This window comes from Berghia stephanieae, chromosome 14, assembly GCF_034508935.2.
Source record: "Berghia stephanieae isolate SIO BIC M18660-M18661 chromosome 14, UCSD_Bste_1.3, whole genome shotgun sequence".
In the NCBI taxonomy this organism is placed as follows: domain Eukaryota; kingdom Metazoa; phylum Mollusca; class Gastropoda; order Nudibranchia; family Aeolidiidae; genus Berghia; species Berghia stephanieae.
This window is the reverse complement of record NC_088373.1, coordinates 12,207,401-12,232,400: the sequence shown is the minus strand read 5'-3', so window position 1 is coordinate 12,232,400 and position 25,000 is coordinate 12,207,401. Positions and strand designations below refer to the sequence as shown.

Here is a 25,000-nt window from a genome sequence, read left to right as displayed (position 1 = left end):
GCATAGTTGAGTCCTTGGAAAAGACTCTTTACTTACTCACATACTCTCACTGTACTCAGGTGTAACATGATTACCTGGTCGTTAACAGCGTTGAATCAGTCCAAAAAATTGTAATATCGCCTAACAGGCGTCATGTCCCATCCTCAATGTTAAGTGTTGCTGTTGGCCAGGGACCACTTGTAAAGCACTTTGAGTACGTTTAGTGGATATTGTTCTATATAAAAGCTCAATTTTGTTTTTTAGCTTAATTTAAAATAGAACATTTTGACAATTCACAGTGCTCAAAGCATTTCACAAAACTTCATTTTTTCCTCCATTGGGGAATGTGAATGTAAATTCTCCGTACTCATTTTTTTAACTCATTCAATCCTAGAGATTTTTGCTACTTTCCAAAATGGGGAAAAATGTATAAAAAATGAGCATGTACATAGATAGTTTTATTCAACTAACATTAACATGCAAAAACTAAACACATCAACTTTGATACTATGCCTATAATTTGTCTTAATAAAATTGTAATAAATAGGCATGGGGTAAAAGTAACCCGGGTAAACTACGGATATAGTCGGTGATAGGGTTGAGTGAGTTAAAAATAAATACACTCTTACAATATCAGTCACTGTTTATAACCTAGTGCTCATTCACACCAGAGTTGACTGTTAAGTGGTTTACCCAAGGACAAAATACTGGGACCAGGGCTTTGAAGTGATTTTAGGCCATCTAGACTATGCTCGGGGGTCCCGATAGCTCAGTTGATAGAGCACTCTCTTCACACGCAGAGGGACCAAGATCGGTGCCAGGTGCAGTCGATATTTTTTCTGACCCCCCCCCCCCCCCCTGTCCACCCAGCATTGAATGGGTAGCTGAGTCCTTTGGTGGAAAGTACTTTGCGATAGACTAGCGTCCTATCCAAAGGATAGCAAGCAATTTCTATTGTCCGTATCGTGCTATAGAAACTGAGATAAACTCTGGCTCCATGGGCCCAATGGCTCTGAAGGACTCTTTATTTATTTTTTTTAGACCATGCTCGATATCGCTTGACTTTGTTACTGTTACAAGAGATACAATATTTATTTTATTTATTTATTTTCTTCTAGGTATGTTCCATGGAATTTACACGAGCCCAGCCCTGGTGTCTTCAGATTTAAGGGAATGTTAGATCTTAGGTAAATTGATCATGTCCAAAGTTTCCTTCCATAACAGATAATGTTGACAATGATGATGATAAAGATGATGATGATAAAGATGATGATGATGACGATAAAGATGATGATGATTAATATGATGGGGATAACTTGTAATAAATGCTAAATACCAATACTAAATTTGTAACAGCTTTATACTCTGTATGCTCTTTGTAGTTTAGTTCTAAAGCCTATCACCCGTCCTGGGTCATAAGGCTACCAGCAAACATCAATCTCCCCTTGTTGTGTACTTATGATTCTATCAGACTCCATGTAAGCTCTGTCTTCTGTATGGAGGGCTTTGTGCCAGTTGGTTCTATTCTGTGCACTAGTCCTTATACCTGTAGGCTCCTAGTTCGAGTCTAGCTCTGGACATCGCAAAGTTGAGTTTTCGGAAAAGGCTTGTAACTCACAGTCTCTCGCCTTACTCTGCTGTAACATGATGAGTGCCTGGTCAGTAACAATATGGTCTCTGTATAAAAAAAATAAATGTAATAACGCCTGTTTTTTCCTATGTGTTTAATGTTCTTATTGGTTTGAGACCCATTGTAAATCACTTTGAGCACGTTTAGTGGATATTGTGCTGTATTCATAGAAGTCTACCTTTACACTTAGAAAAGGAAGAGAGTGATTTTTATACAGACCTTGCTTGTGTGTGATGAATGGGGTGGGACAAAAATGGGGAAAGTGTGGAACAGCGCATTCCAACAGTCTATCTATCTATCTATCTATCTATCTATCTATCGATCTATCTATCTATCTATCTATCTATCGATCTATCTATCTATCTATCTCTCGATCTATCTATCTATCTTATCTATCTTTCTCTCCTCACACTATACAAAATATGACAGATCATACATTGTAAACTAGTGTAACATTTTAGTCTCATGATGTGTATATTTATATAGCATTGCCAATCTCACGGAAATCCCGTCCTACACGTTAAATGTTGCTGTTGGCCAGGGACCCCTTGTAAAGTGCTTTGAACACGTTTAGTGGATATTGCGCTATATAAAAGCTCAATTTTTTTTTTTTTTAAAAAAAGCTCAATTAAAAGCGTTACATACATACTTCCAGGTAATTTGGAATCAGAACTGTAAAATGTGTGACGTCACAACGTTTCTTCCCTATTATAATGGAGCTCTGTGGCTATATTGAATCTAAATTTATATTTTGTTGGTTTGTTTTGTGTTTGTTTTTTTAATTAAAAAAAAAAACAAAAAAACCTTGTTCAGTCTCTCCTCTACGTAACAAGGGGGTTCCTGGGAAGGCTTTGTTGGTGACTAGATGTGGGGTTTTCCTAGCAGTATGCCTTATTTAAAAAATAAATAAATAAATAAAATTCCCTTTATTCATCCCCAAGGGGAAATGTGTCTTTAGGGTCTATTCCAAGGGAAGACTGAAATAACCCAGGCATCAGCCGCAGAGCCGTGCTGCAAAGTGAGCTAGGGCGAGGTGACTTGCTCAAGGCCACACAACGCAGCGGCGGGTGATTGAATTCGGTACCTTTCGGGTAGGAAGCTAAGACCGTGCCACTGAGCCATGCTGCCCCCCTTTTTTTTTTTAGCCCCATGTTCTGAAGTCACATCTTTACGGCATTTGGGTAGTTTCTTATTTTTGGGGGGTTTTTTTTTGTTGTTGTTTGTTGAGTTGCTCCCTCCCCCCTTCTCCCCAGAAATCTGTAATGCCAATCCTCTATATTATATGTGCTTTGACTCTTTGAAACTGAACAAAACTCACTTATATTTCCCCACCAGACGTTTTATCAAGACAGCTGCTGAACTCGGTCTCTATGTCATTTTACGACCTGGTCCTTACATTTGTTCGGAAATGGATTTTGGTGGATTACCCGGGTAAGTGATCTGTATCTGTATGGTTGGCGCTGAAGAAACCAATGGTTCTGTGCACTAGCCCTTAGACCTATAGGTCCCTGGTTCGAGTCTAGCTCTGGACAGCGCAAAGTTGAGTGTTTGGAAAAGGCTGTAACTCACAGTCTCTCACCTTACTCTGGTGTAACATGATGAGATTCAGTATTTCAGCGTCGTCCTCATTGGGCGCGGGCCCATGTCAGTCGGGCCTTGAAATCGTTTAGGTGTGGTGCCATGATGACCAGTACATCCAGCCCATTTCACTTGGAGATAGATGATCACTTCATATTATTTCACCTTGGTTGGTTGAGCTTTCATCCCGCAAATTAAAGAGGCTCAGTATCACTCCCTGATTAAGTCGGGATTTTTTCCTGACCTCTCAGACTAGCGAATGATTGATATGCTGGATCTATAAAGAATTTCCCCCTTTTTTTACATCCTCCCCCTTAAAAATTGAAAAATATTGAGCTTTTATATAGTGAGCGCAATATCCACTAAACATGCTCCAGAGCTGCCAACCTACTGCAAAAAATGAGGAATTGTATGCATTTTCAGCGATTGTACGCTTTTCCCCCCCCCCCCCCCCTCCCCTCCAATCAATGCATTGGCAGTGAGAGAGTGAACGTGTGGTGGAGCACACCGGTGAAGTTTTTCACTCTTCAGCGTAGCAATGATGATTTATCATCTCAATTGTCTTGTTGCAACACCGGGCATTGAAGATAATTACTCTAGTGATAGGGGTTGATGCAGTAAAAATGGGGCTTATAGGCATTTGTTCAAACTGTTCCCCCTTTTTCTTTTTTTTGTTTGTCACCAATGCCAAATGCTGGGTAACAAATTTGGTTAAGGTATGACTGAGTACCTAGTTGTAGACCACAACAACAGTAGGTGAAGTTTTTCACTCTTCAGAAGTTAGCTGGAGTCCCAATGATGATTTATCATCTCAATAGTCTTGTCGCAACGCTGTGCATCGAAGATAACTGCTCTAGTGGTGGAGTAAAAATGGGGCTGATAGGCAATTGTTCAAAGTGTTCCTCCTCTTTCACATTTTGTCAACATCAGCACTGCTAAATGCCCGGTAACCCAATTGGTTACGGTATGAATGAGTACCTAGTTGTAGACCACAACTACAGACATTTTAGTATAAATGTGAGAACAAAAATTTAATTTTTACAGCATATAACGAAAACTTTAATACTTGAGCTTTTATATAGGGCAATATCCACTCAACGTGCTCAAAGAGCTTTACAAGGGGTCCGTGGTCAACAGCAACTCATAGTATTCAGGACATGTTACCTGTTAGGAGATAACGCTGTTAATGACCAGGTACTGATTTTACACCTGAGCTGGACTTGAACCTAGAACCTTCCAATCTGAAGGCAAGTGTCATACCACGAGACCGCATAGCTGCACTGTTCCATATCGCCTGATAAGATAAATAAATCTAAATTGTGCCTTGAGCACACAGTCAATCTATAGAAATGGTCTGTTCATGTTTACTTAATTTTTGTAATTGTCAGTTTTGTTTTTTTTTCTATTTTTTCCCCCCCTCGTTAGCTGGTTACTGGCAGATCCAAAAATGAAAGTTCGGAGCAACTACAAAGGTTATGTCAAAGCTGTGGTTCGATATTTTAGCGTCTTGCTACAAAAGATTAAAGATTTACAGGTAGGATTTGAATGTATGCTTTCAAGTGTCCAAACAACCTTAGGCTTGTTTTAAAATTGTTTATTTCAGGAAATATACATGATAATGTAACAAGGTAAACATTTTCATTGATATAGTACATTTCCTGAAATAGTGTACAATGTATAGAGCTGAAGTATTAATTTGAACAGTGATGTCATTTATGATGAAATGGCATACTTCTGAAAAACATATTTAGTCCAAGATATGGAAATATGGGACATGTAGCAAGAACATGGAAAATAACATGGAGGAATAAGTGGCATTAGAACTGTTTCATTCTCTCATATTTTGATACATTCAGGATTGATTCATTCTGAGTAGTAGGTTGGGGGTCCCAATAGCTCAGTTGGTAGAGTACTTGCTTCACATGCAAAGGGTGCAGCTGAGATTTTTTTCTGACTGGTATAGCACTAATCTTTTTAAATTGAGCTTTTATATAGTGTAATATCCACTTAATGTGCTCTAAGCTTTACATAGGGTTCCTGGCTGACAGCAACGCTTAACATGTAGGATGGAACATGACACCTGTTCGGCGATATCACATTTTTTCCGACATAGACAACGCTGTTTACGGCCAGGTACTCATTTTACACCTGAGTATGGTGAGAGAATGTGAGTAAAGAGCCTTTTCCAAGGAATCAACTATGCGCTAAGCGAGGCTCGAACCCAGGACATTCTGATCCGAAAGCGAGTGTCTTACCACAAGACCACATAGCTGCATTAATCTTACAAGCAAAGGAAAAAAATTGTCAATCCTGAGTACAGTTATGTGTTTACATTATTTTAAAGTGAGCAAATCTGGGGTTGATAAATTTGCCCAAGGATAAAAAACTGAAAGTGCATGAAGTGGGTCTCAAACCTGTTACCTCCAGTCTTAACCAATCAGCCACCTCGCCTGGGGAGTGAAGCTAAAAGAAATTGGACAATTGATCATAGATTGTTTGTATGCCATATGGGACAGCGTGGCTCAGGGGTATGATCTTTGCTTCGTATCCGAAAGGTAACGAGTTCCATCACCCCCCCCCCCCCCCCCCCCCGCTGCGCTGTGTGGCCTTGAGCAAGTCACCTTGCCCTAGCTCAATTTGCGGCGCTGCACTGCGGCTGATGCCTGGGTTATTCCAGTCTCCCTTTGGAATAGACCCTAGAGACAAATTTCCCCTATGGGATGAATAAAGGGAATATTTTTTTTTTTATATTATTTATTATTTTTTATATGACTTTTTGTTCTGATTGAGGCAGTGTTTGTCTCTCAGATTGTTGGGAGATCTACGATCCTCCCCCCATTTATTAACAGGTATTGAAATTGGAAGATGATGTTAAAAAGATAAACCAGTAAATCTATTTGCCGTATTCAAAACAAAATTCTAAAAGAAATCAAATAAGTTAAATATCTAGCATTTATTACTGATGGACAATTATGATTGGGGCCAATTTCAATCTTTTCAGCATTCATTCATCCATTAACAATTTAACCGTTCATCCATTAAGTCAATAATCATTCACCCACTAGTCAATCATTCATCTATCAATTCAACCATTCTTCTTTTAAGTCAATCAGTCACCTATTAGTCAATCATTTATCTGTCAATTCAACCATTCTTCTTTTAAGTCAATCAGTCACCTATTAGTCAATCATTCATTCATCTATCAAATTCATCTACTGCATGCAGTTTACTGAAGGAGGACCTATCATTATGGTACAAGTAGAGAATGAATACTCGACGTATGGAGAAAACATCAACCATCTTAAGATGCTGACCTACGTAAGTATACGTCTTGTCTTCAACTCTACGACCAGCACCAATTATGGATAATAATAATAATCAACAATTATTATGGTAATATTGATAGTAACAACAGTAATGATAATAATAATAGTAATAATAATAATAATAATAATAATAATAATAATAATAATAATAATAATAATAGTAAAAATAATAATAATGAGGATGATGATGACGACAAAGACAACGATGATGATGATCATCATCATGATGTTTATGAAGACATTGACGATAACAATAATAATAATGATCATAATAATAATAATAATAATAATAATAATAATAATAATAATAATAATAATAATAATAATAATAATAATAATGGTGATGATGATAATTATAATAAAAATGATGATGAAAATAATAATAATAATAATAATAATAGTAATAATAATAGTAATAAATAATAATAATAATAATAATAATAATAATAATAATAATGATAATAATAATAACCATAATGATGATGGTGATGATTATGATAATATGGATAATAATATCATGCAGCAAATAATTTAGGTAAAGCCAATAGAAAAAATAAATAAAAGAATGTTTCACTTTCCTCAGTTCAGAAAACAATTTTTTCTGTCTTTTATTATAAGTGAATCAATGTGTAACTTTCCTTAGCAAGCTTTTGTTATTTCACCATTCTCCAAGAGCTTACTTACTTACTTATCCGAACCAGCGACCACCTGAGCTCTAGCCCTTCGGTCTTGTGCCATGACGTAGAAGTTAAACACACAAATATCTATCATCAACTCTTTATTATAATATTATGCATTTTCATGCATGCCACGTCTGTAAACGAATTTCCATTTTTTATATGGATTAATAAAGTATATCTTATCTTATTCATTGAACTCATGAACACAATTTCTCTTGTATTTTGTTGTATTTTTTTGTTTGTTTTTTATTTCAGTTGTTCCGAAACGCGGGGATCAAAGAGCTACTTGTGACATCTGACAACAATTATCGTAGACCGAGCATGTCCTTTCATGAATGTGAGTCGACCTAAATTTTTCTAATACTGGCATGGCAGTTTTTTTGCAACGCTTGCGGCTGCAAAAAATCACAAAATATCACTGATTTGCATTGAGGCCTTAAAATCTGCAAAGAATAAAGCAAAAAAGCAAAAATAATATTTTTTTTAAAAAAGGTAAAAAAAAAAAAGACAATTATTTTTTTTTTCCTTTTAATTCGATAGCTCATGTAGACTGTGAAAGATAATTAATCAAGAGTTCCGTTTCATTAATCAAGAGTACCGTTTCTTTTTTACTATCTCATTTTTGTCCTTTTTACTGGCACTGAAATGGCATTTGTTGAAAGCGCCGTGAAATCCTTAAAAAAAATAAATACCTTTTTCTTTCATGAACTAGTTAAGGGATTTTAGGAAAATTAATCGCAAATTTGGGATTTTGCTTGCAAAATTTCGGATCTTTTTTTGTTTGTTTGAAAAAACCTCCATGTCAGGTAATATGTAACCCATCGTGTCAAAAAAAAATTATGTTGGGTCATCTAGATGCTGACAATATAGTTTTTTTGTCAAATATAATTCGACCCTAAACTTCAAATAAACAACAACTCAAATTATTTTATTTTATGGTGGGAAATCGTTTTTCAACACCCGGTCCTCAAATATGGAATGAAATCCCAGGGCTATTCGTGAAGTGTCAAGTGTAAATGATTTTTAATATAATAATTGAGCTTTATATAGTGCAATATCCACTAAATGTGCTCAAAGCGCTTTACAAGGGGTCCCTGGTCAACAGCAACATTTAACATGTAGGACGGGACATGACGCCTGTTTGGCGATATTACAATTTTTCGGACAAAGACAACACTGTTAACAACCAGGTACTCATTTTACACCTGAGTACGGTGAGAGAATGTGAGTAAAGAGCCTTTTCCAAAGACTCAACTATGCGCCGAGCGCAAGGCTCGAACCCAGGACCTTCCGATCCGAAAGCGAGTGTCATACCACTAGACCACATAGCCGCACAATATAAATCAAAGCTTAACCGTCAATATTTCATATTTATTAGATATCAATGTATTTCTTCTTTTGAATAATAACTTGAACGTGTGTCTGTGTGTGTGTGTGTGTGTGTGTGTGTGTGTATGATGATCCAAATGCGAGTGTCATACCGACTAGACTACATAGTCGCAGGTGCAGGGATGCCCTTTTTTTTTTTCAGTTGTTGCGAAACGCGGGGATCAGAGAGCTACCTGTGGCTTCTGACAACAATTATGGTAGACCGCACATGGTTGGATTTTGTGGGCAAAATTTTAAATGCATGTTTGTTTTTGTTTTTTCAGAGTGTGACAGAATTGTATCTTTGTTGAGCGTGCAATCTAGGTGAGGTCTTTTGACCTTCCGTGGTGGGCCAGGAGGTCAATTGCTGTGTCTGCTATCCCCCTATATCTGTTTTCTGAGTTGCTTTCTGTCTTTGTCTTGGAATGGTTTTATCCTGGCCCTTGTCGGAGTCCTTGGCTGAGAGGGAAACAGTCAAATGTATAGTATAACTTTTGGGAGGTGATTTTTTTTTCTTTGTAAATCATCTCTATGTTATGTACTGATCATTATTCATATCTTGTAAACTTTTGAGTGTGTTCCTCTTACTGGAATCCTGTGCTTGTGTCTGGATGAGACTTTTGGTGATCTCAACCTAGGAACATTGATGCTATGCTATTGGAATCTTCATCTGTTTCCTATTTGAACCAATTCCCCTTTGTCTTACTTTTTCTTTGGCGCTTTAATTGTAATTTGAGAATATTTTGTCCATCCCATTTTCTTCATTTTTACTGGCGTTTATATGACCTAAAAGTGCCGTAGGCATCTTAAAACCTTTAAAAACAAAACAAACATTTTAAAAATTGAGCTTTATATAGCGCAATATCCACTAAATGTGCTCAAAGCGTTTTACAAGGGGTCCCAGGTCAACAGCAACATTTAACATGTAGGACGGGACATGACGCCTGTTAGGCAATGTTACAATTTTGCAGACAAAGACAACGCTGTTAACGGCCAGGTACTCATTTTACACCTGAGTACAGCGAGAGAATGTGAGTAAAGAGCCTTTTCCAAGGACTAAACTGTGCGCTCAAACCCAGGACCTTCCGATCCGAAAGCAAGTGTCATACCACTAGACCACATAGTCGCACAAGAGTGTATTGTTAGATTTTTTTTTTTTCTGATCCTCTCAGATGCTTTACCGACCAGCAATTCTGCAGTTTATGATCCTGAACACTACACAACTATAACGTCCCTTAACAAGCATTTCCCATTCATGGTTATGGAGCTTTGGACAGGCTGGTTTACAACATGGGGTGACCGCTACAAATCTGGTCGACCCATTGACGGTAAGTTTGTTGGGGTTTTTTTTTCTTTTCTCATTTAATTGAAAACATTTTTGCCAACATTTAATATATACGATATATATTTGTTCTAGGAAAAAGTAATAAAATCTTACTCATCATTTACATCTGTAACTATAATGAGTTGAATGTTCTATTTAGGGAAGAAAGTAGTCCCTCTGAGCTATTTTTTAAAAAAACGACACACAAAAAAAATTGAGCTTTTATATAGCGCAATATCCACTAAACGTGCTCAAAGCGCTTTACAAAGGGTCCTTGACCAACAGCAACACATAACATGTAGAATGAGACGTGACGCCTGTGAGGTGATATTACAATTTTTTCGACAGAGACAACGCTGTTGATGGCCAGGTACTAATTTTACACCTGAGTACGGTGAGAGAATGTGAGTATAGAGCCTTTTCCAAGGACTCAACTATGCGCTGAGCGAGGGTCGAATCCATGACCTTCTGATCCGAAAGCGAGTGTCATGCCACAAGGCCACATAGCCGCTGTAGCGGGGAGCCTGTTACGTTACTGTTATATGAGGAGTAGCAATCCCTTGCTACCCTCTGGATAGGACATTGGCTTATCTCAAAATACATTCTGATGGATCAAGTCACTAAATAACTGTTGAATGGACTAAAGGGTAAGAAAAATCATGTCTGCACTTAGGACCAATATCAGTCTCTTTGTTTTCAAGGCAAGTGCCCTATCAACTGAGCTATTGGGACACCCCTTCATCAGAATTTTAGTCTTAAAATATCAGAAACGCTACCCTTGTTTATTTGATAAGCTCAATATAGATAGTATGCAGATGACGTCACTCAGGCCTTTGTTATTGTTTTTGCCATCTGCGTTTGTGAGTTGTTCTCACTAAACTGTATTAACCAGACTATAAAAGTTCATGGTTACACAGAGTTTGTGTGTTGGTCCGTTATACTTCTGGATGGCAATGTTGTGAACTCCTTGGCCAAGCACATTCTATCTATACAATCATATTAGTAACAACAAAAAATACATTAAATATTGACGCAGCGCATGGAAATTAATAATTTTATTTACTATCATTTGTGCTAAAATCATGATTTCCCCCAAAGCCATCAGTTATTTTTAGCTGTTTTATAAAATGCATACAAAAAGACAACATAATATATATTTTATATATCATTAAAGTAATCAAATGTTGCTTTCGATAGTGCGTGAAATCAGCAACGAAATAGTGTTGTCAATATGTGCTTAACTAACAACCTTTTTTTTTTGAAAAATGATATATTTTCAGTCCTGAATCAAACCATTCAGCACGTGCTCGATGCTGGGGGATCTTTTAACCTTTACATGTTTCATGGTGGCACTAATTTTGGGTTCATCGCTGGAGCCTCAAACTTAACAAACTCTAGATATCGTTCCTTTGTGACCAGCTACGGTGAGTGAAGGATGATGAAAGATTGATGGATCAGAATTGTCCTCTTAAATCGTCCTCTTCATCTTCGTCTTCCTCATATTATGATCATCATTACTATTCATAATCATCGTCATCGTTGTCATAATCACCACCATCAGAAAGGCAAATGTTAAAATATTGATATATTATTGTTTGTCGAGAAGAGTACGCTTTTTTTTTTTTTTTTTTTGCATGCTATGTGTGTTTATCTCAATTATTGACAATGTTATGGCCATTGAGGCATTACTTTTCAATATCCTCTTGTATTTTAAAAATATTATTAGTATTATTATTATTATGGTTATTATTATTATTATTATTATTATTATTATTATTATTATTATTATTATTATTATTATTATTATTATTATTATTACTATTATTATTATTATTTTCATTATTATTATTATTATTTTTATTATCATCATATATTATTATTATTATTATTATTATTATTATTATTATTATTATTATTATTATTATTATTATTTTTATTAATATTAATATTAAAATCATTATTAGAGGTTGTTTTGTATACGTCTTTTTTATTGCTGGGATTTTTTCTTTCTTTTGTTTTTAGAAAAAAAGAAAAATCTGAAAGTGATATGGATCTATTCTTTTTCTTCTTCTTCTTTTATTTCCCACCTAACCTTCTTTTTGAATTTTTATTTCTATTAATTTTGTTTTATTTTTATTTCTTTACCATTTATTTTCACCTCCCTCAAGACTACGATGCTCTTTTAACCGAATCAGGAGACATTACTGCAAAATACATGGCTGTGCGTAATCTTATGAAAAAGTTTTATAAGACGCTCGGTAAGTCAACGTTGTAAACCTCTCACTCTTGATTGAAAACTTGCTATATATTTAAAGAAAAAACCAATTCAACGGGGTAAACCTCTCACTATTGATTGAAAAATGCTATATATTTAAAGAAAAAACCAATTCAACGGGGTAAACCTCTCACTATTGATTGAAAAATGCTATATATTTAAAGAGAAAATCAAGTCAACAAGCTAAACCTCTCACTCTTGATTGAAAACTTGCTATATATTTAAAGAAAAAACCAATTCAACGGGGTAAACCTCTCACTATTGATTGAAAAATGCTATATATTTAAAGAAAAAACTAAGTCAACGAGGTAAACCTCTCACTATTGATTGAAAACATGCTATGTATTTAAAGAGAAAATCAAGTCAATAAGCTAAACCTCTCACTATTGATTGAAAACATGCTATATATTTAAAGAAAAAAACCATGAGAATTTTATTGAGTGAAAAATTCTAGAGCAGGTTCTAGTGTAAAATAAGAATCGAGGCAGGCTGATTTTGTCTTAAATATTTGTTCTTTTTTCATTTTTTTTCTTTGTCCGCACTGTTTCATACACGTCTTCTTTAGATGTTTAGGTTTTTATTTCGTGCAATATTAACTAAATGCGTTTAAAGTGCTTACTAGAGGACCACCACTGAATACGATGGACATTATATATACACATGTATGACTAATGAAAGGTGTTTTTTTTGGGGGGGGGGTTTGACTTTGATGAAAATTGGAGTTTCCTAATAATATGATAGGTTGTTCATCTCTACATACTTTTACAAAATTTTCTAGTGAATTCTGCACTTTAAACCCCCCCCCCACCCCCAAAAAAAAAAAAAAAAACCAAACTTGAGCTTTTATATAGCACAATATCCACTAAACGTCCTAGCCATCAGCAACACTTAACATGTAGAACAAGACATGATGCCTATTAAGCGATATTACAATTTTTAAAATTATTTTCTAACAGAGACAACGCTGTTGGTGAATATGAGTAAAGAGTCTTTTCCCAAGGACTCAACTATGCGCTGAGTGAGGCTCGAACCCAGGACCTTCTGATCCGAAAGCGAGTGTCATACGACTAGACCACATAGCCGCACATTTTTAAACATTTTAATTTATTATTTTTCCAAATGACAAATTATGTAGCAGGCACTGGTTTTAGATAAAGGTCTGGAAAAATGTTTATGAAACGATGCCAGACAAAGCAGAAAGAAAAAATACATGAAAAAAAAAAAAAAACCTCCCAAAAAAATCAATCTGCTTCAACTGGGGATCGAACCTCAAAATTCCTGATTGCCTGTCAGTTGAGTACCATTATACCACATGTTACCTGATGGTTGGGACGATTTTAATGCTTATATTCTTCATAAGGGTATGCGTTTCCACTGTGGATTCTCATCTGCATCACACAAAAAAAAAAAAAAAAAAAACATTATACATGAGAAAAGGACAAAGACATTTGAGTCGGGTCTATTGAAAAGTTTTTTTTTTTTTTCAATTTTTGATATTTTATTCATTTATTCCTAATCTGATTTCATCTGTGTCACACAATAATCAGAGTATTGCCTTTTATATTTATAGTGTTTTAGTCCGGAGAGTTACGACCCTTGATTTAGAAACAAACGAGAACTGTAACTAACCTTTTAACCCTCTGTCTTTCATTCTCACTTTGATAGGGATCAAGGATCTTCCACCCATTCCCCCAGACACACCGAAAAAATCTTATGGTAAGTTTTATTATAGTATGGAAAATCTAATGATATTATTATTATTGTCATCTTTATCATCGATACCATAATAATTATCATCATAAACATCATCATCTCGACTTAGTCTTTGGACTCGACTTATTCTTTTCCAAGGATTCAACTTAGTCTTTGGACTCGACTTATTCTTTTCCAAAGACTCGACTTTGTCTTTTCCAAGGACTCGACTTAGTCTTTGGACTCGACTTATTCTTTTCCAAGGATTCAACTTAGTCTTTGGACTCGACTTATTCTTTTCCAAAGACTCGACTTTGTCTTTTCCAAGGAATCAACTTAGTTTTTTCCAAGGACTCGACGTAGTCTGTTCCAAGGTATCGACTTATTCTTATCCAAGGACTGGACTTATTCTTTTCCAAGGACTCAACTTAGTCTGTTCCAAGGTATCGACTTATTCTTATCCAAGGACTGGACTTATTCTTTTCCAAAGACTCAACTTAGTCTTTTCCAAGGACTTGACATAGTCTTTTCCAAAGACCAACGTAGTCTTTTCCAAAGGCTCGACTTAGTCTTTTCCAAGGACTTGACATAGTCTTTTCCAAAGACCAACGTAGTCTTTTCCAAAGGCTCGACTTAGTCTTTTCCAAGGACTTGTCATAGTCTTTTCCAAAGACCAACATAGTCTTTTTCAAAGGCTCGACTTAGTCTTTTCCAAGGACTTGACATAGTCTTTTCCAAAGACCAACGTAGTCTTTTCCAAAGGCTCGACTTAGTCTTTTCCAAGGACTTGACATAGTCTTTTCCAAAGACCAACGTAGTCTTTTCCAAAGGCTCGACTTAGTCTTTCCCAAGGACTTGATTTTGCTCTGCCAAGAATGGGAACCAGGTACCTTCAGATTTGAGGGTAAGTGTCATGCAAACCACAAGACCACAAAGCTGTGCTTAATTCATACAATGTGGTGCGTGGTAGCAATGAGAGCGAGATCACTGTACTTCTACCTGTGCGACCTGGGTTCAATCCATATGTCGGCATCTTGTGTTTTCCTAAAGCAAGAAATTTAGCCTTTATTGTTTACTTTGTGGTGCTGCTCTGCGACTGATGCCTGGGTTATCTTGATCTTCACCCAAGGTAGACCCTAACAAAGAATTCCCCTCTTGAAGATGAATAAAGGGAATTTTTTTTTTTTTTTGTGGGTCTAGCACAGTTGCTAGAGCACTTGCTTCACATGCAAAGGGACCGAGATCATTGCCCGGTGAAGTCAGTATTTTTTTCATAGGCTAATGTCCTATCTAAATGGTAGCAACTTATTGCAATTGTTCGTTTCACTCTATAGAAAACGGGGTAAACTCGTTATTTATTTGTTTATTTTATAATATGTGCTAGTACTGTGCAGAGCTGATGCTGACATTTGCCTACTTGACAAGATACTGTTCTTTATTGGATAGCATAATTTTACTAAGTATACTCTGGGGTGTCATGTATACTGTATACTGATTATATCGGTCTATTTACAGACTCTTTTGGAGGCAAAATTGGCTAAAGGCTTTGATTGTTTGTCTAGATTTTAATTTTTAAAACCAAATTTTGAAAGGAATATTTGTGAAAATGGTGTGGGGTTTTTTTGTTTCTTTTTTTGGGGGAAGGGGGGGGGAGCTTTTAACTTCGGATTTGAAAATTAAAAATATACAAAATTTATGTTTGTTCTCTGCAGTCCTTCAGAGCCATAGGTCCATGGAGCTGGAGTTTATCCCAGGACCCTAGTCGATCGCAAAGTACTTTCCACCAGATCTATCAGACCCAGCTACCCAATCACTGCTAGGTGGTCAGGGGGGAGGTAGAAAAAAATCTCGACTGCACTCAGGATCGATCTCGGCCCCTTTGCTTGTGAAACGAGTGCTCTACCCCAACTGAGCTTTTGGGACCCCTTTGTGCTCAGTAGTAGGTCTATGTAATAGGGTAATAGGATTGTATAGATAGCATGTGCTTGGCTAAGAAGCTCACAACATTGCCATCGGGGAGTATAACGGAGCAACACACTAAACTACATGTAACCTTGAACATTTATAGTCTGGTTGATACAGTTTAGTGAGAATTACTCATAAACATGGATGGCAAAAAGCTATAATAAAGACCAGAGTGACGTCAACTTCATACTATCAATATCTAAATTTGAAAAAATGCTCAGTGATAATATTTCCACTCTTGTTGATTTCATCACCAGGCCGTGTCATGATAGAAGAAGAGATGAAGTGGCAGAACATAATGAAAGTGACCAAGGTAGTCGTTCATATAATTTTGTTAATTTATCTTGTTTATTTTTCTCTTTCTTCTTTTGTTGTGGCCTACTAGGTTCAAGCCCTGCTTCAGGAATTTTCGTCGTTTTCCTTAAGATAGATTAATCCGCCTCCTCCCCCATTTGGATGGTTCCTGTGCAGCATTGTTCAATTTTGTAAAAATCTCCATCGATGAGTTTCTTTTGTTGTTTTTTTTAAGAGGTCAACATTTTCACCTGTTTTACTACAATGTTCAATTTTAAAGACGTCCCAATGAAGAGCTAAAAAAGTCGAGTCCTTCAGAACCATGAGGCTCATATAGAGTTGGAGCTTATCTCAATTTTTTTAACAGTAAATAAACAGCAACAATAACCTATTGATAGGAGGCTAATCTGTTGTAAAAGACTTTCCACTAGCTTTCCATGTTGTGCCTTTGAAAAAACCAAATTAACAAAACATGAATTCCTGAAGCAGGGCTTGAGCTTACACTGCAGCACCACTCATTGCCCCCCCCCCCCCCCCCCCCCCCCCACACACAGACACACACCATCCCTTCCTCTCCTCACCATAAATAATTAAATTATAATAAATATCTTTCAACGACCAAACCAGAATGCAAGTAAAACATTTTTAAAAATCATCGTTACTTTAAAGAGGAGGTTTAATAGGAATTGAACCAAATGGACAGAAAGGCTATAGACAAGAACAAAATATCTAACATAGAATGTCTGCAGCCTCTCCTCACCCAAAATAATTAATTATAATAAATTATCTTTCAAAGACCAAAACAGAAAGCAGGTAAAAAAATAATCTAACATAGAATGTCTGCAGCCTCTCCTCACCTAAAATAATTAATTATAATAAATTATCTTTCAACGACCAAAACAGAAAGCAGGTAAAAAAAATAATCTAACATAGAATGTCTGTGGACACAAAACATTTATTCAGTCAACAACAAAAACAATCGAATTTAATCGTCAGTCTTGTAGCTAGAAGAAATTTTTTGAGTCTGAAACACTCGATCTGAAGCATTCTGGTTCTTTTTCTTCTTTTTTTTTTTTTAAACTGTTGAATTCTTTTTTCTTCAACACATTAACCATCTTCTTACCAACTTGAGCGCCATATCTACTAAACGTTTTCAAAGTGCTTAACAAACGTACCCTGACCAACAGCAACATGTAGCATGTAGAACAACACATGATGCTTGACAAACAGCAACACGTAGCATGTAGAACAAGACATGATGCCTGTTAAGCGATATTACAATTTTTTTCCGACAGAGGCAACGCTGTTAACGGCCAGGTACTCATTTTACACATGAGTATAGTGAGAAAATGTGAGTAAAGTAAGTCCTTTCCAAGGACTCAACTATGTGCTGATCGAGGCTCGAACCCAGGACCTTCAGATCTGAAAGTGAGTTTCATACCACAAGACCACATAGCTGCACAACTATAGAAAACTCGTCACACTCGTTACAATAAAATGATCATTTTTCTCATTCAGATTTCCTTTGTACATCTCTTAACTTTTTTTTTTTTTTTTAATTTTTTGTATAGTTATGAGAAATTAATTCTATATTTGACATCTTGTTTTGCTGAACAAAATTATATTTGGCATGTTTTTTTAATTTTTTATTCCTCTTTTAATTGGAGTTTTAAAAACTCAATTTTTATTTTTTATTTATTTATTTTTTAAAGTTTAAAATAAAAGAATGTTTTCATAGGTATGACATTTTAGGGGGAAATCTGGAACAACTACAAAAGACGTCTAACTTCTATGTCATGGCACAAGACGGAAGGGCTCGAGCTCAGGTGGTCGCTGGTTCAGATAAGTCTGTAAGTAAGTTAGTAAGTAAGTAGGGGAAATCCAGAAAATTGTCTGTAATAAGAGGACTGAAGAGCTAGAGCTCAGCTATTCGATGGTTCGGATAAGTAATTAAGTAAGTTTGTAAGAAGAGAGTTTTAAAAATAAATTCTTCTCAATTTTTTTTTCAGATGGCCACTAAAGCCAAAACAGTGACTTACATGGAGAGGTATAGAGTACAGGACAGTACCAATCGTCTCAGCCATCCCACCCTGGGTTACATTATCTACTCCCACTCCCACATCAAGTACATGATTAGCAACGTCGCAGGCATGCAGCTCATCGGATACGTTCGTGACAGATTGCTGGTGTGTTTTTGTGTTTGTGTGTGTGTGTGTTTTTATATTTGTCCGTGTGTCAACCCTTTTACTTAAATCTTTTAACCCTTTATCATTGTCTCATTCGTCTGTAGTGTTTCATTCATCCTGTTTTGTTGATAAAGGGGAAACCTGAAACGTCCATTTTATCTGTTTTCATATATTATTAAATTGAAGCTTACATTCAATTTCACATTGTTATTTATTTCTTCGAGCTTCGAGCAGCAACATTTACATTAATCCTGGATGAACTGGAAACTTGGTTGCAAGTATCCCGCTGAGGAAATAAATGAAGCGCTGCAAGGGATATTAATTCGTTGTTTAAATTTGAAATTTTTAGAAATATTTTTTTTGGTGTCATTTTTTTTTCTTTTTTTTTTTTTTTCACATGGACCTCAGGGTGTTCTAGCCAATCAGCTAATCAGTGTCTTACACGGGGATAACTCGGAGGTCGATCCCAGGCTGGAATATGATTGGGACACCCATTTCTCAGTAAGTATCTTCTTGTTGTTATAGAATAATAATGTGGCTCCACTGAGCTCAGCAGTACAGTGTCTCGTCTTGTCACAAAGGTCGAGCAGTGTTAACTCACTCAATCCTAGAGATTTTTGCTACTTTTCAAAATTGCAAAAAAATGTATTAAAAATGAGCATGTGCATAGATAGTTTTATTCAACTATCATTAACATGTAAACATTAAGAACATTAGCTTTGATACTACGACTATAATTTGTCTCATAAAAATGTAATAAATAGGCATGGGGTAAAAGTAACATAGGTAAACTAAGGATATAGTCGTTGTTAGGATTGAGTGAGTTAACCCTTTAGGCGACAGGGCCGATTTCACTCCAAAAAAGTTCCTGGCCTCCCATAGTGGGCAGGGTGGCACTTATTGTGTCTTCTATCCCCTTATAATATCTGTTTTCCAATTTGCTTTCTGTCTTTTTTTTTTGTCTTGGAATGAGATTACTTGGGTTTGCTCTGGCCCTGGCCGTAGTACTTGGCTTGGAGGGAAACAGTCAAATGCATAGTTGTTGTTTTGGGAGATTATATTTTTTTTCCTTGTCAATCTGTTATCTATTATTATAGTTGTTATTTTGAATGTATAATGTAAGCATTTGAGTGTATTCCTCTTAGTAGGATCTTGTGCTGGTGTATGGGTGAAACATTTAGGTGATCTCAAACTAAGGACATTGATAATGTGCTCTTGGAATCTACGTCTTTTCCCAATTTGAACCATTCCCCTTTGTCTTACTTTTTCCACAAGTCCTTTTAATTGTACATCTATAATATTTTCACTATCCAATGAAACGGTATTTTAAGTGTAACTATTACAGTCTGATTTCCAGTAAATGCCTCCCTCTATTGAGGTATAAATAACAACTGAATCAAATGAACGTTTCGGGTTGTTTATCAGCCTTTATCAACAAAACAGGATGATTGAAACACCACAAATGAATGAGATGATGTGGTAGTGGCGTAGTATCGTTCCTGGGTTTGTGCGGCTATGTGGTCTTGTGGTATGACACTCACTTTCGGATCGGAAGGTCCTGGGTTCGAGCCTCGCTCGACGCATAGTTGAGTCCTTGGAAAAGGCTCTTTACTCACATTCTCTCACTGTACTCAGGTGTAAAATGAGTACCTGGCTGTTAACAGCGTCGTCTCTGTCCGAATAAAAAAAAAAAATTGCAATATTGCCTAACAGGCATCATGTCTCGTTCTACATGTTAAGTGTTGCTGTTGGGTGGGACCCCTTGTAAAGCACTTTGAGCATGTTTAGTTGATATTGTGCTTTATAAAAAAAAACAAAATGCTCAAGTTCCTTCAACATTTGACCAGTTTACAGCCGAACTCTGGAAAAAACACGTATATCTTTATATTTAAAGATTTGGCCAGTTTACAGCCGAACTCTGGAAAAAACACGTATATCTTTATATTTAAAGATTTGGCCAGTTTACAGCCGAACTCTGGAAAAAACACGTATATCTTTATATTTCAAGATTGGGCCAGTTTACAGCCGAACTCTGGAAAAAACACGTATATCTTTATATTTCAAGATTTGGCCAGTTTACAGCCGAACTCCGGAAAAAACACGTATATCTTTATATTTCAAGATTTGGCCAGTTTACAGCCGAACTCTGGAAAAAACACGTATATCTTTATATTTCAAGATTTGGCCAGTTTACAGCCGAACTCTGGAAAAAACACGTATATCTTTATATTTCAATATTTGGCCAGTTTACAGCCGAACTCTGGAAAAAACACGTATATCTTTATATTTCAAGATTTGGCCAGTTTACAGCCGAACTCTGGAAAAAACACGTATATCTTTATATTTCAAGATTTGGCCAGTTTACAGCCGAACTCTGGAAAAAACACGTATATCTTTATATTTCAACATTTGACCAGTTTACAGCCGAACTCTGGAAAAAACACGTATATCTTTATATTTAAAGATTTGGCCAGAAAACTCGTCCTTCAAATATCGGTCGATTTAAATTACATTCATCTTGGCAAAAACTCTCAAACCCAGGACTTGACTGAAGACTTCACAAAGTCCCAGGTTTGAGAGTTTGTTTTTGTTTTTTTTTCCAAGATGAATGTCGTTTAAATCGATGGATATTTGAAGGACGAGTTTTCTGGCCAAAGTTTAAATACGTGTTTTTCTAGGGTACGGCAGTGAAATGGCGTTTTTAAAAACCTTATTTTGATCATTCAGGCATGATTAAATTTTGATTTGAGTAATGTTATATGATGATAATGATGACAATAGTAATAATAATATTGATAATAATAATAATAATAATGATGATGACGATGATGCTAATAATGATGATGATGATGATGATGATGATGGTTTCGGGGAAACGTGCTATATAAGTGCAATTTATTATTTATAGTAATGTTTATTTATAATGATATATTGATATTATCATTATTATTATTATTATTATTATTATTATTATTATTATTATTATCATTATTATTATCATCATCATTATTATTATTATTATTATTATTATCATTATTATTATTATTATTATTATTATTATTATTATTATTATTATTATTATTATTATTATTATTATTATTATTATTATTATTATTATAGTAATAATGATAATAATAATAATAATGATGATGATAATGATGATGATGATAATAATAATAATAATAATAATAATAATAATAATAATAATAATAATAATAATAATGATAATAATAATAATAATAATGATAATAATAATAATAATAATAATAATAATAATAATAATGATGATGATGATAATAATATGAAAATATGATGATGATGATGATGATGGTGTGGTTGGTGTTCGGAAAAGAAAAAAAAGTAGCTAGATTGCGTGTGCGGAGCCCGCTAATAGCGATTTGAGTGACAGTCAAAGATTCGTTTATAGAACGAAGTATCCGCAACTGCCGAGCCAGCCACGATGAAGAATGCGATGAATTTTGGCTATAAATCGATCCGATGTTTCTTGGGTTTTTCTCTGAGTTATTTTTAGTTAGTTTTCTGGCCAAAGTTTAAATACGTCTCTTTCTAGGGTACGGCAGTTAAATGGCGTTTTTAAAAACCTTATTTTGTTCATTCAGGCATGATTAAATTTTGATTTGAGTAATATTAGAAAAAAAAAAGAAGAAGAAATATAAAAATAGTAATGATAATAATAATAATAATAATAATAATAATAATAATAATAATAATAATAATAATAATAATAATAATAATAATAATAATAATAATAGTAGTGGTAGTAGTAGTAGTAGTAGTAGTAGTAGTAGTAGTAGTAGTAGTAGTAGTAATAGTCGTAGTAGTAGTAGTAATAATGATAATTATAATGGAACTGTGTTTTCAGTCCACCAATGGACTGAAAACACACCCGTGTATTCAGTCCACCGGAAATAGAAATATTTTAAAATGACCAATTATCGTCTATCCTTGTTACCTTAATCGATAATGACGACATTGATACCGAGCCTATTGTAGGTTAGGCATCATCAGAAATGGATAGGCATAACATTTGTGGCAATTTGACGGCTTAATAATATCATTTACAGCGTTTTATTTACGGTACTCTCGAAAAGTCTTGATTGAGAGTTGTTCGAAATCAGGAGCCTGAAATGTAGACAAATTCTTACCATGGTTGCCAGATAGCCATTGGCCTGGCCAATTTGGCCAAAATTGACCACACAGAGAATAATGTTTCTATAATTAATTTAAAATTAACATTTATATCTATATTTAATGTTTCCTAGTCCGTTAGAATTTTTATGATTACCAAAACCGATGAGTGCTCCAAGGAGATCAGAGTTTTAGGATTGTTTGCCCAAGTAATGTTCTATTTGGTCGCTTTTCACATCGATCATTGGCCTCGAGCACGCCTGTGTCCTTCCTTGGCAAAAAATTCAAGTTCGAGAAGTTTGATCGACCTTTATTTTTTTTTTTATTATTTACTTTTACTCACTTTTAAGATTATTATTTTAATTTAGAACAGATACGTCAAAATTTATTGCCTTGTGTATTTCCTGTAAGTACTCGTAGCAATATGAATCCGGAGAAAAACGAAACAAAAACGAACAAACAAAACAAAACCAACCAAAAGGAAAAAGGGAGAAAAAAAAAGAAAAAAGAAATAGAGAGAACAACTTTATAGTTACAGGGTCTTGAATGGGTTTAAGAGAGCGTCAGAGAGAAAGGGGGGGGGGTGGGAGATTAGAGAGAGAGATAGAGTATAGATAGATAGATAGATAGAGAGAGAGAGAGAGAGAGAGAGAGAGAGAGAGAGAGAGAGAGAGAGAGAGAGAGAGAGGGAGGACTGCTTTGTAGCTACTTGTACTCGATTTTTCTTTTGGTTCAATCCTTATTTATAAGGTTACAGCTTGGAACACTTTTGGTGTAGATAATATCGGCGTGAGCAGCAAGGAAGATGACTCTGCATTCTTGTGAGGACTCTTTTGTTTTTAAAGGTTTAATGGCGCTTATAAATCATTGAGGTCATTTTAGGGCTAGTAGAAAGGAATAAATGGGATGCCAGTCGAAAAAATTATAGTTTTACAAGATAGACGATAAACAATAGACCAACCCTACAATTCAAAGGACTAGGAATGATTTTGAAAGAAAAGGATCTTGGAAGGAAGAAGACAAGGTCAAGACTGCCCGGGGCGGAGGGAGGGGGGGGGTGGGGGGGGGGAGGCCTCGAAGCAAAGCACAGCCGTACTCGAGGCCAGTGATCGATGTGAAAAGTGACAAAATATAACCTTACTTGGGCAAGCAATACTAAAACTCTGATCTCCTTGGAAAGTTATTAAGCCGTTGAGTTGCTATAAATTTTATGCCTGCCCATTTCTGATGATGCCTATTATAGGCTCAGTACCCGTCGTCACTATCGATTATAAGTATAGACGATAATTGGTCCTTTTTAAATATTTTTATTTCCGGTGGACTGAATACACAGTTCCAATAGTAATAATAATAATAATAATAATAATAATAATAATAGTAATAAAAATAATAATAATAATAATAATAAGAAGAAGAAGAAGAAGAAGAAGAAGAAGAAGAAGAAATTATATATAATAAATAATAATAATAATAATAATAATAATAATAATAATAATAATAATAATAATAATAATAATAATAATAATAATAATAATAATAATAATAAAGAAGAAAAAGAAGAAATAATAATGATAAATAATAATAATAGATAATAATAATAATAATTATAATAGATAATAATAATAATAATTATAATAGATAATAATAATAATAATTATAATAGATAATAATAATAATAATAATTATAATGATAATAATAATAGAAAATAATAATAATAAGGTTGGTGCTTAGAACAAGCGGCGGCTTCGGGAAAAAAAAAAAAAAAAAGTAGCTAGATTGCGCGTGCGGAGCCCGCTAATAGCGATTTGAGTGACAGTCAAAGATTCTGATAAAGAACGAAGTATCCGCAACTGCCGAGCCAGCCACGGTGAAGAATGTGATGAATTTTGCTTATAAATAGACGTCAGGATTCTTGGGTTTTTCTATGAGTTATTTTTAGTAACTCGATCCTCCGTTACTGTGTTTCTAATTTTAGTAACAATAACGTATTGATCTCTGATTTGGTTAGTCTACACACTTGTTTGTGCCAATCGAATGATGTGCCCGGTGTCTTTGATTTAATTGATAAAACACCATGTGTAGTTTGACCAAACTTAATTTTACCTTATCTTTTATTAGAAGGGTGGAATTTTTGTGAATTGAGGGGGGGCTGAATGTGTCCAGACTTGTAACCTGTCGTACTAGTTGTGTACTATATTTAGAGATCGTTGTGGGTTGTTCGCTTTGCTTTTTGTTGTTGTTTTCTTTTTGTGTGTGTGTGCTCAAATATATATATAATATATATATTTTGTTTGTTTGTTTGTTTTGTTGTTGTTTTTGTTTGGTTTGTTTCAATACAGCAGTGATATCATCCTTTTTAGTTTATAGGTTATCAGATTCATAATGCAACATGAGATGGAGCACGTTTGGAGCACGTTTTATGGATGTCGCTCTATATAAAAGCTCGAATTTCTTTTCCCATAAACCTACAAATAAAATATGCTACGAATGATTTTTATATATTATGCTCGTCATCGACATCGTCATTATCATCATTATCATCATCATAGTCAT

General features: G+C 35.1%; 1 protein-coding gene across 5 annotated transcripts in view; it reads left to right on the top strand.

The window, feature by feature from the left end:
• The window catches only part of LOC144960151 (beta-galactosidase-1-like protein 2), a 48,439-nt gene that overhangs the window by 7,056 nt on the left and 16,383 nt on the right, over window positions 1-25,000 (top strand). For all 5 annotated transcript variants that reach the window (XR_013642775.1, XR_013642774.1, XM_078893150.1 and 2 more), the window contains exons 4-15: window positions 1,098-1,166; window positions 2,945-3,040; window positions 4,613-4,721; window positions 6,413-6,505; window positions 7,449-7,530; window positions 9,734-9,889; window positions 11,166-11,309; window positions 12,054-12,143; window positions 13,826-13,876; window positions 16,075-16,130; window positions 18,121-18,297; window positions 18,706-18,798. Coding sequence is in view for 3 of the 5 variants with exons in the window: in XM_078893150.1 (XP_078749276.1) it covers window positions 1,098-1,166; window positions 2,945-3,040; window positions 4,613-4,721; window positions 6,413-6,505; window positions 7,449-7,530; window positions 9,734-9,889; window positions 11,166-11,309; window positions 12,054-12,143; window positions 13,826-13,876; window positions 16,075-16,130; window positions 18,121-18,297; window positions 18,706-18,798 (1,216 nt within the window). In the remaining 2 variants the exon portion in view is untranslated. The remainder of the gene's footprint in view (window positions 1-1,097; window positions 1,167-2,944; window positions 3,041-4,612; window positions 4,722-6,412; window positions 6,506-7,448; window positions 7,531-9,733; window positions 9,890-11,165; window positions 11,310-12,053; window positions 12,144-13,825; window positions 13,877-16,074; window positions 16,131-18,120; window positions 18,298-18,705; window positions 18,799-25,000) is intronic.